Below are 16,683 nucleotides of genomic sequence, written 5' to 3'. Positions count from 1 at the left end.
GACACATGCCCTCCCAATTCCTGATGGACCTCCTAGTGCCTCCTAGACCTAAGGGGTCTCCTGCAATGCTCCAAGATGCCACCAAGGCAGGGATCTGCTTGTGCATGCCTGAGAGCATTCAGGATGAAGTGAGGCTCTGGAAAAATGCACGAGTTTCCACATAATCCCCAAAAACCTTACAGGTGAACTGGATGCCACAGAAACAGGAGTGGTCATTGACACAACAAAGTCACCAAAATTGTTTTGAAGTCAATTAGGAAACCCAGGAATCACTCTTGCTGCCATTAAGTGGAAGAACAGGAGCCTGTGAATGGCATCCTTGTCCTGCCTGAAACTCCACAGATATTTCTATGTGGCCTCAGGTACCAGGAATCTCCGTGATTTTCAGAAAGGCAGGGACAGCTTATGCCAGCCCATCCCTCTGCAGAATGTGCCCCAGCGGATCAGAGGATGGAACCATCATGGACTGCACAAAGGCTCAAGGCCAGCTTCCCAGACCTGCCTGTGACTCTAGGTAAGTTCTGAGTCCACGTGGGTGCCAAGGAAAGGTTAATGATGACCTGGAAAGATGGGACAAGCAGACACCACCCCTAAACAATCTACAGGATTCTAACTTCAGCAGGAAGCCAAAGACCAGCTCATACCACACTAGTGCACCTTGAAAACCCCTGAATGCAATGCCGCTCTGCAGAGAATTCAACAAAGAAGTTTTTGCATTCTAGGCTGCATTTTACAGTGCTTCTGGACACGTGATCAGAAATTGAACATTGGTATATCTAACTCTGACATTTTTCACAAAATAGTTTTTTTAAATGAGGTAATATAGACAAAATATAATATAACCGTATGTATTATATGCCAAAATATGCTTCACTGGCATCAAGTAGACTCACTTTGAAATACAATCTAGGACAACCTCCATTTTCAGAGTATTTTCTTTTCGAAAGTGAAACTCTCCCACCAAAAACCAACAACATCACAGGCTTTTGCCTCCAACAAACCGACAAAAAACCAATACATTTATTCTACCACTGTGAAATGGACTGCGGTGCAACACATACGTGTGAAACCCCACATGTGGCATCGCCGTGAGCCAAATGGGGACTCGTGGTGTAAGCAACACTCCTCACGTGTTAGTGTGCGTGAGATTCACTTGGCGGAATTTGACTAGGTGCGTGTTGGTAGAGTGGGGCTGAGGTTCTCTTGCCCCTGTGGATGCTTCAGAAGTCACAGGTCCTGCGAAGACCTGCGGTCCCCTCAATCAACTCTGTTTCGGAGACAAAATGACTTGGATTGCTGACAAGTCAAGAAATTTTCAAGCCCTTGGAAAATCAGTTACACACAAACACGGAATGAAAGTCAAAAGAGAGTACGTCATCTTTTTGAGAATTTTATTCACTTCAAAACAAATTAAACACACCTATTTCCAATGGCATTCCAGAGCCCAATTTTCGAGGCTGAGGAAACACCCCAAGAACGCTTTGTGCAGAACGCTTCACAGCGTCCAAAACACTGCTGTCAGGGCGGGGCACAGCTGAAGGCCTGCATCTCTCAGGGTTCCCTAACTGTTCCCTGATTCAGTCATCTAGAGAGCAAATGCACAGTCATTCCCCAGTTTGCTACTGACATCACAGCGGAAGTCTGACTCCCACGCGTCACCGTCACCCAGTTTCTGAGGCAACGAATCATTGGCACAGATGCTTCTGGTGGCGGGTTTCCGGAGCGCCCTGAGAACTACAATGTCCCTCACCAGAATTCGATGAGGCAGAGTCTCTGCATGTGGTCCCTGCCTGGCCTGGGCTCCAACATCCCCAGAAGCACCACAGCTGGGGAGTTTGGGAGTCACCACACACAGTCTGCTCTCTGCTCTGTGCTCCTTAGTCCCACAGACCCCTCCAAATCACGGGAGCTGGATGCAATGGAGCCCTGGCCACCTGTAGTCTCACTCCAGGTCAGAATCGCTGTCCTCTGAGGAGGAGGAAACCTGAAGGTCCTCATAGAGGACACTCAGGGGGACAGGAACACAGGGAGCCTCAGACTTCTCTGAGACATGACGGCTGTGAGCGAGGAAGGCTCCCGGCTTCTCAGGAGAGGGAAACAAGGGAGCTGTCAGGAGGCTGGAGCTCCACCATCCGTTTTCCAGTCTCCGGAAGAGCATTCTGAGAGGCTGGGCCCCATCGTGGCTGGCCGCTGGGTGATGGGACATGGTGCAGGCCTGGGCAGTAGGCAGGCAAGGTCTGCTGTGCGGAGGCTGCCGGTCGCTGCTGGGCACCTGGGCGGGTGTCCTCCTGCTCATCTGGGGCGACGGACTTGGTCTGAGTTCGGTTGCAGCTGGCGGAGGTTGGAGAGTCTCCGGGGCCCCCAGCTCACCTCCCTGGATGGCATTTTCGGGCATCTGGAAGGGACCCATTCTCGGTTTCTTGGGGAAGTTCAGGCAAGCCTGAGTCGGAGCCTGGGCAGGTCTCTTGGCTCCTGGCCTGAAACTGAGATTGGAGCCGAGGCCCAAGCTGTGTGTGTCGGCTGGTGGGCAGGGCTGTGAGGTCACCGCAGGACGTTTGTCTTGTGCCTGGGGGCTGATGACCCGGATCAGGCCGTGGGGCTTGGAGGCAGCCTGGGGAACTTCTCGACGGCCACCCTGAGGCCTGCTGTGTGTCGGCTTCCTCACGACGAGAGGCTCCGGGCCCTGCTGCCTGACTCCAGGCTGAGGGATGTCGGCCACAGCCCCTGTCTGTCGTTCCTTTGGTCGGAGACTTGACGAGGAGCTCAGACTGGCTTTTCTGAGGGGAGACAGTGAAGCCAAGATGGATACCGTGTCAGACATTTTCGTAGCTGAGCCATCAGTGAGGGCACGGTCCACGCGTGGCCTCTTATTAGTTGCTTGGACCGGCATTGGCCTGCTTGCAACCTGAAAGAAAGGAGACCACACACGTTAGAAGTTCCTCGGCATCGAGCCAACATGGAAATCAACCACATCCAAAGACAAGGTGTACACAGCAGGAAATTCTTAATACGGTAAGGACAGGCGGTCCTTGGAAGTAGGGACAGATCCTCAAGGTGAGTGCTGATCGGGGCAAGACCCATGAAAAATGCACTCTCGAGCTATGATCTGAGAATGCCATTTTTCTAAAGACTGTGTCTTGGGCATTCACTGGATCAAAGCGCCTCCACTCAGCCTTCCATGAAGTGGGACGGACTAATGCCCTTCTGAAGGCAGGTCGGTGGCTCAAGGGTTCCCAGGACGTCTTTTCTGAAAACATGCATGTTCCTGGGGTGAGCCGCCTCCATGTTTGGGGCCCCTGAGGGACTAATTTCCTCACGCCGCTAGGAAGACGTTGTTGGCAGGCTTGCCATCATTGCACAGAGAGAAAGCAACAGGAAATACGGCATCTTCAGATGCCTTCATCTGGAATCAAATGGACCTGGAAGGATCATGGAGTTCCTGACCCCAAGAAGGCAGGAAGAAGGGTTCCCCGATCCCCTCACACACACGGGAACCTGAAAGGAAATCAACCAGGGTGACCTAGAGGAGAAAAAGACCAGGGGCCCAGGGTGACACTCACCCTCAGATAATCACAAGATTCCATGGATTCTTTTCGATTTGGCGGCAGCTTCTCCGGAGGTGTCCCGGAAAAGATCTGGAGGAGAGCCTTCCTCTGCAGGTCTTGTTGCCTGCAGAAGAGAAAAAGTTCAGGCCCTGCCCCCTGGTTCTCCCCAGGAGACAGGGAGAACCCTGTCTGGGGCCCAGTCCCGTTCTGTGTTTTGTGATACATAAATGGAACTTTTGCGCCCTTTCCGCCTCTGCACCTTCCCTCATGTGCCAACCTTCCCATCCTGCTGGTGGCCCTCTAGGCTTCCCAAGTAAGTACTGTCATTTGGATTCCGTTGCTTTTCCCCCTGTCATGGGGAACCCACACGAAGCGCCCCCGCCTCTCCACCGTCCCTGAATCTCCCAGAGCCAAAGGAGCTCCCGGATGGGGAACCCGGGAGGACACGGAGCTCTGGTCTGTTTCTCTGCAGCGTTCCTTCCCTGTCCCAGAGACGGAAAGGCACAAGGTGTGCGGGTGCAGAGACACTGTGTCCTTAGGTGGCAGTGCCCTAAGGGTGGTGAAAACCCCTCCCACTGCTCACCTTGGTCTCGCTTCCTTCTCTCCCTTTTCCTTGTTCAAGGGCCCAGGGTTCCTTCGAACCTGGGGCTTCCATGGTTTCCGGTTTTCCTTCCCTTCCTTTCTCCCAAAGGTCTGGGGAACCAGGGCTCCGTTCCAGCACTTCATGGGGCACCTGGTACTTCTGGCCGTGTGGCCAAAGGCCCCGCAGTTTTTGCACTTGACCTGTGGGTGGAAAGGAAGTGATGCCAGTGAATGAGCTGAAGCCACAGGCAGTGATCCAATGTCAACATTGAGACGGATTGTGAATTCAGAACTGAGTGAGGATTCCAAAGCGGGGACACCGGCATGGGGGCCCTTAAGTGGCGGGAGGGTTCGGTTACGATGTTCCCTCCCAAAGCCCATGTGACGGAGGAACTCTCAAAGGAAGGACTCAGGGTTCTAGCGGGGACGATCATGAACCCGATGTCCACAACACAGCCCAACCTGGCTACACAGGATTCTGAGTGGAAAGGGAGGTTGCTCCCAAGAGTCTCTCCAGGGACCTGTCGGGCCGGGGAGGAGGTCCCAAGCCAGGCCCACCTTGGATGGGAAAAGCAACCCGGGTGGTGCTGGCAGAACTCTTTGAAATCCAACCCAGTCTCTGAGGACCGTGTGACACTCGCCCCCTCCTCCCCCCTCGATACCCAAAAGATTCCAAGGCTAGACATACCCTGGGATCTTCTTCATCGGGTGGGGGAGCCCTTGGCCCAACTGGGGCCCTCTGCTGCTTCTGGAGGGTCTGGGCTCTCACGAGTCTGTTTGCCCCACTTTTGGGGTCACGACGTGCCATCTTCTTCGTCTCCTGGGCGTTTTTTGGCCGCCTTTTTCAGGGGTTGATGGTTGGGTCACCTGAATCACACACAAACACACACAAAGCGATGGTTAGGCACATTGGATATTCACACACCCACAAGAAACCCTCAGCTAATTCCATGACGGTGTGGTCATGAGGAGACCTCACCACCCGTCGGTCAAATCTGTGGATCACAATGTGGTGTGTGCATCCTCAGATATTGTGTGTTCCTCTGCCGTGACTACCTGGTCCAAGAGTAAACTTTGCCTGCCACATGGCCCACGGCCTAGGTATGTGGAGTTGGAGTTGAGATTTCAATCCCAACCAAACAACTGATTCTGGAGACTGGACTTAGGTCTACCACCATTCACTCCAGTAGAAGACACAATGATTCTCTCTCCCCTGAGGGACAAAAGAATAGAAGCTACAGGGCATGGCCGATGTCACCCCTTGGCAGGTCTGCTTGAAGGCAGGGATAAGGGATGCTTCCTATCAGAACTCAAATCACTACTCTTGCCGTTTCATTAGGCAACTTCCAAACACAAATTCATCGAGAGAAGTTATCTCCCTCTCTACCACACTAGCAGGTGATGGTCTTTCCTGCTCTGTCTTTTTGGCTTTAGCTCCAGCCCCTCTTTATTTATTTTTCTGGTATTTTACACACGCCATACGAATTCATCTAAACAAACGCTGAACAAGTGGCATATGAATTTCTTACATGGCTAAAGGGCAAACCACCCCTTTTCCAAAGTTCTTTTTCCATTTACCCACCAATTCAGCATGCTGGAATAAATTTCTTTTTGCATTTCCATCTGGCTCTTATCCCAGGCACAGAGATGGAAATGTTTTCTCGCTTTCTGTTCCAAGAATTACGGGTAAGGAGAACACATCCTACCGCATCAGCGAGCCCCATTGTGATCCGTTTCTTTCACTCTCCTTTGTCTCTTTTCCCCCAACCCCTCAGGGATTGCGTGAAACAACCAGTCGTTCAGGGAAACTAACCTGAAATTACAGGTCTACTTTCTTTCCTCGGCTGGCGCTCAGATGGACAGGTGAGCTGGCGCTCAGATGGGCAGGTGCTGGAGCAGCCCTGCTGGAAGCGGTGCAGCCTTCAGGAAGCCGGAGGAACGGGCAGAGAGGGACCTTTGCTTTCCAGGTTGCCTTTTATACTGCCTCTGGACCCCTGACGCGAAACGGACCCTAACCTAATCAACTTAATCCAATTACATGACCTGGAAAGGTCTATTTGCCCAGCCCACTCTAAGATGATGTTCACTATGGACAGACATTCTAATACCTACCTGTACAGCTGCAAGCTTTGAAGAATAGATGTTTCCCGTCAGGTATGTAGCACTGGTGCAAGTACCCCTGTCTGGTTTTACATCTTTTTTTTTTTTTTTTTTTTTTTAAACAAGGTGCTAAAATAGACACAGTGTAATTGGACCATATTTACTCTATTTCAACGTAGGCCACAGTGTCATCAAGAAGGTACACCTTGACATGCAATCTCGGTCGTTATCCATCTTCAGAGCTTCTCCTTCTTCCCCACAGTAAGTGCGTCAGCAGAAAACCCTGACCACACCCTCACGTGTTTTCTCCTCCAGGAGGCCCTTGGAAACCACCGTGAATTGGACTGTACTGGGAAACCCAGATGAAGAAAGTCAACACCGCTTTGTCCTTCGGTGCCTGGCTCCTTTTTCAGCTCGTCCTGCGGCTCCAGGCATTATGCCTGAAGAGTCTCCAGGACACCGGTGCGGCTCTATTTCCTTGGGTCCCGTTGCCATTTCTCTGGATTTGCGAAGATCCAGCGGACTTTCTGTGGAACTCTCTTGTCGGGGAACGTGGGTGCCACGTCCCCTCATTCTGCCCGTCGTCATCTGCACCTGCACGAGTTAGGGTCCAAGTTCCCTGGACGGGAAGAGACAGGCAGGAGTCGGAATGGTGAACCAGCACACTGGGGGCATTTTCTCACTTGGTCCAAGTGACCCCATGGTCTTCTAGAGCTTTGGAACCAGTCGCGTCCCACTTGACACTACACCCGACTCTCAGTTGCTGAATGTTGTTGGCCCTCTGGCGATCTCCTGTTGGATGAGTTGCACCTGCTGAAACTCGATTTCTCCTGGATTTGCGCTTCATTAATTATTCATGATTCAGGTGGGAACGCCTGCTTACATCCCCCTGTGGCTGTTCTCTGAGCTTTCCGGTCACATCGTTTCCTGCCATGCTCTTTGGTTCATTTTGGTCATGCTCCTTCTGCTGTCAGAGGAGCAGAGAGTTGATCTTGTTGATTCTGGATACTGATAGTTTCTAGGTGATCTGGATAACCAGGGTACGACCCTCAACGGCGGCGGAAAGGGAGCAGCCATTTGGCGTTGCTCAGAAAATCCCACTCAGTTCCCAGGCCTCCTAGATGTGGAATCCTGGTCAGAGTTGTTCCCAGGTCAGAGAACGGAGATAGCCTGTGCATGGTGGGATATCTTTACCTAGAGCTTTCAGTGAGTCTCGACCTCAGCTACTCTTAGGATCGGGGGAGAAGCATGGAAAGGCCCTGTGCTCAGGCATCTGGAAAGAAGACGGGATGAATATTCTACCTCTGAAGTACGTCCCAAATCTGGGAGTTTACTTCCCAGATTAATAGTGTCATCGATAATTATTAAAATTGGTCATTAGTGTTTAATAATTAATCATATTATTACTCCTAATACCGCAGGGTGTGTACACCTACCTGTGATGTCATTCCTAATATCCAGGGAGGGAGAGCATGGTTTTAGTTTTAATATCGCAATAAGCGCACACTCACCCTGTGACACAAATCCTAATATCCAGTGTGGTAGAGTATGACATGACTCCCAACATAGCAATGAATAGACAGCCACCCGGTGATATGGCTCCTTATATTCACGGAAGATGAGTATGATATTAGTCCCAATATCGCAGGGAGGGTACAGGTCTTCGTGTTATGATTTCTAATATCCAGAGGAGGAGAGGATGATAATAATCCCAGTGTCGTAGGCTGTGTTCACCGGCCCTGTGACATTGTTATTAATATCTTCGAAGGGAGAGGATATTACTCCCAATGTGGCAGGGGGTGTACATCCACCCTGTGATATTCTTTATATTCCAAGGCCGAGAGGTTGATATTACTCCTAGTATCACAGACACTGTACACCCCCGTGTTTTTAATCCCTGCGATATTCGGAGTAGTATCATCCTCTCTTGGGTGGAAATTGGGAACAGTATCACCGGGGGCGTGTACACACCCTGCGATATTGAAAGTAATATCATCCTCTTCCCTCCTGGATCATGGAAACAACATCACTGTGGGGGTGTACACTTTCTGCGATATTGGGAGTAACATTATCTTCTGTGCCTTGGATTATTAAGGATAATATCACGGGGGCATGTGTACATCTTCTGCAATATTGGGAATAATATTATGCTCTCTCCCCCTGCATATTAGGAAAGATATCACAGAGTGGGTGTTCACCTCCTTCGATATGGGGATTAAAACCATCTTCTCCTGTTCCGGATATCAGGAGGAATATCACACGGGGATGTACAGTGTCTGTGATACTGGGAGTAATATCAACCTCTCGGCCTAGGAATATTAAGAAGAGTATCACAGGGTGGATGTATACCCCCTGTCATATTGGAAGTAACATTAGCCTCTCCCCCCCATGGATATTAGGAACAATATCCCAGACTGGGTGTATGCCTCCTGCTCTACGGGGAGTAATATCATCCTCTCCCTTCTATGATATAAATAACAATATCACAGGGCAGGTGAACACAGCCTGCGATACTGGAATTATTATCATCCTCTCCCCATCTGGATACTAGGAACCATATCACAGATGAGTTGTACCCTCCCTGCGATATTGGGAGAGATATTATACGCTTCTTTGGTGAATATTAGGAGCAATATCACTGGGCGGCTGTCCATTCATTGCTATGTTGGAAGTCATGTCATACTCTACCCCCTAGATATTAGCATCACTGCACAGGGTGAGTGCACACCTACTGCGATATTAAAACTAAAATCATGCTCTCCGTCCCTGGATATTAGGAACAACATCACAGGTAGGTGTACACCCCCTGTGGTATTAGGAGTAATAATATGATTAATTATTAAACATCTATGGTCGATTTTAATAATTATCAATGACACAATTAATAGGATACCATTATTAGCTATGGATAATTATTTTAAATATATGATTATGTACTCTTGAGAATAATTAGTAATATTAATGTCATTTAACAATATTATTAGTTCTTAATATTAATAATTATTTTATTACCAACATCACTTAGTATTGATTTCAGTAACATTAATTGCTGATATCATTATTTTATTAATAGTGATATTATGATTAATTGTTATACTAATCGTTAACATTTTTTACCAGTATTAATTTATACTATCTTTATTGTGATTATTAATATTGATGATTGCTATCAATTTTTATTGTATTTATTAATATTAATAATTAACAGACTTGTTCCTGATATCCGACGGGGAGAGGATGATATTACTCCCAATATCGAAGAAAGTGTACATCCCTCTGTGATATTATTTCTAATAGTCAGGGGGTAGAGGATGACATTATTGAAACTATCGCAGTGGGTGTCCATCCCTTCGGTCATTTTGTTCCTTATATCCTGAGTGGGAGAGGTTGATATGACTCCCAATATCACAAGAAGTGTACTACCGCCTGTAATATAGTTCCTAACATCTAGGTGGGAAGAGGATGATATTACTGCCCATATCGCACGAGTTGTAAAACCCCTTCGATATTTTGCCTACGATCCTGAGGGGAGAGGATGATATTACTCCCAATATCGAAGAAGATGTATAACCCCCTGTGACGCTATGTTCAATATCCACTTTGGGAGACGATGACATTACACCCAATATCGCAGAGGATGTACATCCACCTTGGGATATTGTTCCTTATATCGAGAGGGGGAGAAGATGTTATTACTCCCAATAACGCAGGGGCTGTGGCTGTACACCCCTCCTGTGTAATTGTTTTTAATATCCTAGGCAAGAGAGGATGACACTACACCCAATATCGCAGGGGGTGTACATTCACCCGGTGATATTGTTCTTAATGTACTCCACCTCTGTCCGCCAGGGATATCGTTTCTAATATCCAGGGGAAGAGAGGATAACATTATGCCCAATATTGCAGGGGAGTGTACACACCCTCTTAGATGTTGTTCCTAGTATCCAAAGATAGAGACGATGATGTTACTGGCCATATCGCAGCGGGTGTACAACCTTCTGTGATACTGTTTTTGATGTTCAGTGGGGGAGAGGATAACATTAATCCCAATATCACAGAAGGCGTACAGACCCCTGTGATGTAGTTCCTAATGTACAGGGGAAAGAGAAGAATATTGCTCTCAATATCGCAGGGGGTGTAACCACCCTGTCCCCTGTATATTGCTCCTAATATGCAGCGGCGTGGAGGCTGATAGTACTCCCAATATCCCAGAAGGTGCACACACGCCTGTGATGTAGTTCCTAATATCTAGCGGGAAAGAGGCTGATTTTACTTTCGATATTGCAGTGGGTGTACACCGCCCCCAACCCCAGGGTATCATTCCTAATATCCAGGCGGGAAGAAGATGACATGGCTGACAATATCGAAGGGGGTGGACACCTCTTCAGTGATATGGTTCCTCTTATCCAGGGGGTGAGAGGATGATATTACTCCCAATAAAGTAGGAACCGTACAGCCACCCTGGGATTTTTTCCTTAATAAACACAGGGGATTGGTGACATTACTACCAATATTGCAAGGGGTGTACACCCCTCCTGTGATATTGTTTCTCATATCCAGGAAAGGAGAAGGTGGTATTAGTACCAATATTGAAGGGATGGACAGCCCCCATGGGATATTGTTCTAAAGATACATGTGGAAAGAGGATGAGAGTCCATCCAATATAACAAAGGGTGTACACCCCACCTGTGATATGAGTCATAAAACCTAGAAGAAGAGAGAATGACATTGCTTCCAAAAACACACGGATTGTACACCCACCGTGATATTGTTCTTGTCATCTAAAGGAAGAGATGATGATACTACTCCCACTACTGGAGAAGGTACACACCCCCCTGTGATATTGTTCCTGTAACTTGTGGGGGAAAGCATGATATTACTTCCAATATGACAGTGGCTTGGCACCCAGTCTGTGATATTGCTCCTAATTTCCAGTAGGTAAAGTATGATGTTCCTGCCAAGAGAGTAGTGGGTGTACAGCCACCCTGTGATATTTCTCCGAATATTCAGGGAAACACGGGATGAAATTAACCCAAATGTCCCAAAAAGTGTACACCCATTGTGTGATATGGTTCCTAATATCCGGAGCTGCAGAGGATGGTATTCGTTCTCCGATCGCAGGCTGTTTACACACAACATGGGAAATTGCTCCTAATATCCTGAACAAAAGACACTGCTAATAATAGACACACATTGCAGGGGGGAGTAATTGGCTATTACGATCCACATCGCAGGGCGTGAGACACTCCTCGCGATATGGGGAGTAATAACAACCCCCTCTCCCCCCTGGCTATTATGATCCACATCGCAGGGCACTTCAGGACACCAGTTCTGTCCCAACCTTGACTGAGACAGTGGGTGTCATGGGACTACCTCAGGGTGGGTGGCAGTTCAGCTCAAAGGTTTCCCTGCTGCCAAAGACCAACTGTTCCTGCTAGTTTGAATCTGGCCACAGGGTCTCTGTTGGTGAGACAGGTGACCATGAGTCAGATACCCTGAAATCTAGCACGACAGAGCTCAACGCCCCATGACAGGCACCATAGCACGCAAACTTTGCAGACATACTAGCGAAGGCCACAGCAGGCGCTGAGTGAGGAACAAGCTGACCAAGATCCTGAGGTTCTGCCACACAGCCCTTAAACCAGGGACTGGAAACTGTTTCCCTAAAGAGCCAGGAGTCAGTATTTTCAGCTTTGCCAACTGATCTTTGCCTCAAGGATGCAACTCTGCCATGGCTGCACGTGCACAACAGCAGCCTTCTGCAGGTGGCCTGTGAAGAGATGGACATGACTGCACCCCCCATCAAACTTTACTTATGGACATAGAAGCTTCTCAGTGTCATGAAGTGTTAGTTTTTTATTTGTTCAACCTTTTGGAAATGTAAAATCCATTCTTGATTCACGGGCCACAAGAGCAGGCAGGGACAGGCTGTCCCTGGCCGACCTCTGGAATGAACTTAGAGAAGGAAATGACAGGCTGGGCCAGCGCAGCCTCCTCACAGCAGATTCACTGCAGGAGGGTCCTTCTTAGCAACCACTTCTCATCCTTCGTCTTGGCTTCAAGTGCAGTTCAGGTGGAGAAAGAAAGAACAGAACTGGCCTCGGCAACAAGAAGGAAGGAGATGCAGGATCGAGCAGCCATGTGGATCCATCACACTCAACATTCACACCAAGTGAAGCACAGGCAGCACCAGCCCAGGGGGTCGAAGTGGAGGCTCTCTGGGGTGCGGAACCTCTGGGTGGGCAAGATTCTCTACCTAAAACTCATATAGAAGATCTACACAGCAGTAGTTACAGAAAACACACACTAAGAAAAAGGCCAAAATAAAAATAGGACACCAAGTTTGGCCAACCGGGTCTCACAAGCCAGTAGGTAAAAAAGCCCAGGAGGGCCCACCAGAGGAGCTGGGGGTGGGTTCCTGCCTGCAGGGGGCCTGGGACAGCCCATTCCCACAGATGAGGACCCAAGTTTTAGGGAGGAAGCTGTCAGAGTCACCCAGTGAGCTGTTCAGAGCTGGAGCCACAGAGCAGGTGAGGAGTCCTGGCCATGTCCCCGTGTGCGCTGAGAAGCTGGGGTGGGGGCACACCCCCAGGGGCCAATGCAAACAGTGGACCTCGGGCCCTCCTCCTGCCCAGAGGATGCTCAGCTCCCAAGGGACTACCAAGACCTGGAACCCAGGGACACACCACCTGACCATCATGCCCAGGCCTCCTGGATCAGGCAATGTCCAGTACAGTCAGGCAGTCTGGGCTTGGGGCCAGGACAGGGGTGGATGGTCCTGCTAGGCAGGCCTCCTTCTCCCTACCAGCTGGGCTGGTGGCACTGTAGTTTTGGTTCTGGCAACATATTGCTGCCCACTTTGGCCACACCAGTCCCCGGTTCCCTGGCTAGGCCCAGTGCTGTCCAACCTACCTACACAGGCCCCACACACCCAGTGCCCACTAGGCTCTGTCAGCCAGGAGGACCCATTCTCATCCCCTGAAGTTTCCATGGGAGCCTGCGTCCCACAGGGACCCACAGCTCAGGGCCAACCTCCATGTGGGCCTCTTGGTCATGGTGGTAGGGGCGGGGGGGAGTTGACCTCCAGCCCTCGCATCCTGGCCACTGTATTTTGTGGGGATCATTCAGTCCTGGGAGCTTCCTGGGGATGCCAGAAGGAAGAGAACAGGGTGGTCATGGCAGCCTCAGCCCCAGGCTCTGGGCCGGAATTTGATAACGACCAATTGAGAGCAACCACTGAATTCGATCCTCTTACAGTTCCACGAGAAGTTGGTGAAGAACTAAATGTAGACCATTCTATGGCCATCTGGCATTTGAAGCCAATTGGAAAGCTGAAAAATCTTGATAAGTGGGTGCCTCATGAGCTGACCAAATATTTTAAAAATCATCCTTTTGAAGTGTCATCTTCTCTTATTCTATGAAACAGCAATGAACCATTTCTTGATCAGATTGTGACATGCCACAAAAAGTGGATTTCATACAACAGCCAGCTCACTGGTTGGACTGAGAAGAAGTTCCAAACCACTTCCCAAAGTCAAACTTGTACCAAAAAAAGGTCATGGTCACTGATTGGTGGTCAGCTGCCGGTCTTCTGATCCACTACACTTTTTGAATCCTGGTGAAATCATTACATCTGAGAAGTATGCCACGCCATTCGATGAGATGCACGGAACACTGCAGCACCTGGAGCTGGCACTGGTCAACAGGAAGGGCCCAGTTCTCCACAACGCCTGACCACATGTCATACAACCAGGGATTCAAAAGTTGAATAAACTGGGCTATGAAGTTTTGCCTCATCTGCCATATTCATCTGACCTCTCGCCAACCAACTACCACTTCTTTAAGCATCTTGACAACTTTTTGCAGGGAAAACACTTACACATCCAGCAGGATGCGGAAAATGCTTTCCAAGAGTTCTTCGAACCCTGAAAGCATGGAATAAACTAGTTTATTTCTCATTGGCAAAAATGTGTTCAATGTAATGGTTTCTTTTTTTTTTTTTTTTTTTTTTTTTAAGACAGTCTCACTGTCGCCTAGGCCAGAGTGCAAAGGTGCAAACTCGGCTCACTGTAACCTCTGCCTCCTGGGTTCAAGAGATTCTCCTGCCTCAGCCTCTTGAGTAGCTGGGATTACAGGCACTTGCCACCACACCCGGCTACTTTTTATATTTTTAGTAGAGATGGTATTTCACCATGTTGGTCAGGCTGGTCTCAAACTCCTGACATCCTGATTCACCTGCCACAGCCTCCCAAAGTGCTGGGATTACAGGCGTAAGCCACTGTGCCCAGTCCATTGTAATGGGTTCTATTTTGATTAATAAAGATGTGTTGTAGCCTAGTTATAAAAATTTAAAATTCATGGTCCAAAACCACAGTTACTTTGACACCAACCTAATAATAGAAGAACTAAAAGAGGCCTTTACATTAGAGAGCCCATGGATGATAAAATAATAAAGAATATTACAATCTCCATAAGTCACAAACTTGGTAACTTAGACCAACTGGATGAATTAAAAGACACAATCTATTAACACTAAAACATAGGAGAAATAGGTAATCTGAATATATTGATATCTATTTTTAAAATGGAATCAATACCTAATAACCTTACAGAAAACCTATATATTCCAAAAATCTGACATTCTGTCATGTTATTCTAACTGGTGGGATTCGGGGATTTCCATTTTGATAAGAACATAGGTGAGTCGCACACACTTACTTTTACTGCTCATTGGTCAGGAAACCTATGTCCTCTATAGGATACTGCAGAGTGATGCGTTTTGGAGAATTTAGGCAAGATAATATGATTTACAGAGTTAAAGGAAGACAACCTGTTTTATGTACAGTAATTCCTCGTAATATCACAGGGGATACCATATTTAAACTTTGGGGTATCCCCAGGTATAATTCTTATTTGAGCCACATGTGAATTTCAGACACGGAGGCTTCCCAAATTTGGTGGCTTTCAACAGATGTGGAAGTTAATTCACAACCTACTTTGTGGAGGCATAAAATTCAGTGAACACTCAACCTTTTACTTTAAATATTATTTTTGTAAACTTTGCATTTCCAATTAGGTGAAATTTTAAACCTGTTTCAGTTCTTATCCACCTTTTTTTTTTTTTTTTCCTGAGACAGAGTCTTGCCCTGTCACCCAGGCTGCAGTGCAGTGGCATGGTCTTGACTCACTTAAATCTCCGCCTCCCAGGTTCAAGCAATTCTCCTGCCTCAGCCTCCCAAGTAGCTGGAATTACAGGTGCCCACCACCACGCCCGGCTAATTTTTGTATTTTTAGTAGAGATGTGGCTTCCCCATGTTGGTCAGGATGGTCTTGAACCCCTGACCTTGTGATCTGCCCACCTCGGCCTCCCAGAGTGATCGGATTACAGGTCTGAGCCACTGTGCCTGGCCTCTCCACTCTTTTTAAACGGAGGGGAGTAAGGTTTGCTTTAAGTTAGGAGGGACTCCCGTGTACCCAACCCATTTGTGTAAATTTCTTCCTTCAGAGTTCTTCAAATCAGCATCACCATTGTTAAAGGCCTCCCACATGGTAATAATTGTGCTACAGGGTTTTTCGAACATGAAGTTTATGTTTGGCTGAATGAACCTTCTTCCTGTGGCACAAGGGGGGCATAGGTGTTTTCACCAATTATGAAGTGGGTTCACTGTGCAATGGCTACCAACTTTTCTGAGTACAATGAGACCAAACACATTCATACATAAATTCCATGAAGTGAATTTATTACTTACAAATAGCAAACAAAAGACAACAGAAGCCTAAGATTCAATATGAACCGCTACCACAAGATCAGGAAGGCTACCCAGAGCAGATGGATGGAGTTTTGACTGTAAACGCTTCACTTGCACTACAACTGAGGGACCCCAGAAAGCAGCCCACCTTGGGTTTTCTCCCACGATGTGGTTGCTGGACACAAGCGTTAAAGGCCATTCTGTTTCGAGCAGGGACTCTAACAGAGCCTGAGCTGTTCTGACTAATGTCACCTGATTATCAGGATATTGCCTTCCCAGCATATCATACAGTTATCTTGAGAATTACCAGTAAGAAAGGGAGGAAAATGGCCCTGCACCCTTAAAACTGAAGGATCAGGATATTTGTTGTGACAGAGGCACAGACAGTAGCGACAGAGTGTTCTTCTGAGCCATCTACTAGTTCTCTTGACCAGAGCATGGCAGCTGATCTCTTTTCTCTTTCCTTTCAATGGAAACTGTTTCAGAATATTTTGAATATTTTGAGTTTCTACATCTACAGAGTTGAGGCACATGATCGCTGGCAGTGTACACTCTCTGCATGGTTACAAGAAAGAGTTCAGGAGCCCATCAACCCACATTGCAGGAGACCACCTAATCCTCCAGAGAGTGCCACTCCATCTTCCTGGGGTTAGCTCCACATTCAATAAGGCCATTATGTCTAAGGCCATCAAGACTTGCAGTCCGAA

General features: G+C 48.1%; 1 protein-coding gene and 1 long non-coding RNA gene across 2 annotated transcripts in view; one reads left to right on the top strand and one right to left on the bottom strand.

The window, feature by feature from the left end:
- The window catches only part of LOC135966940 (uncharacterized), a 43,000-nt gene extending 35,382 nt beyond the window's left edge, over positions 1-7,618 (top strand). Inside the window, exon 4 of the long non-coding RNA XR_012421738.1 lies at positions 5,903-7,618. This is a non-coding gene — a long non-coding RNA (uncharacterized lncRNA). The remainder of the gene's footprint in view (positions 1-5,902) is intronic.
- On the bottom strand, positions 1,943-4,935 carry LOC135966939 (protein FAM90A5-like). The gene is made up of 4 exons (XM_065527698.1): positions 4,816-4,935; positions 4,129-4,328; positions 3,561-3,669; positions 1,943-2,905 (listed from the first exon to the last, which is right to left on the bottom strand). Exons 1-4 carry the CDS (start codon positions 4,933-4,935, stop codon positions 1,943-1,945), a joined length of 1,392 nt encoding a protein of 463 aa, XP_065383770.1.
- Positions 7,619-16,683: the final 9,065 nt, after the last annotated feature.

Source organism: Macaca fascicularis, chromosome 13, assembly GCF_037993035.2.
Source record: "Macaca fascicularis isolate 582-1 chromosome 13, T2T-MFA8v1.1".
Classification (NCBI taxonomy): Eukaryota; Metazoa; Chordata; class Mammalia; order Primates; family Cercopithecidae; genus Macaca; species Macaca fascicularis.
This window is presented reverse-complemented; position numbering and strand designations above follow the sequence as displayed.

What these genes read in the sequence shown, in the direction of transcription:
- LOC135966939 (XM_065527698.1), bottom strand. Translation starts at nt 4,935, where the DNA reads ATGGCACGTCGTGACCCCAAAAGTGGGGCAAACAGACTCGTGAGAGCC. An exon ending in GAGAAGGAAGCGAGACCAAG is followed by an intron (nt 3,670 to 4,128) that starts GTGAGCAGTGGG and finishes TCTCTTCTGCAG; the next exon opens with GCAACAAGACCTGCAGAGGA. An exon ending in AATCTTGTGATTATCTGAGG is followed by an intron (nt 2,906 to 3,560) that starts GTGAGTGTCACC and finishes CCTTTCTTTCAG; the next exon opens with GTTGCAAGCAGGCCAATGCC.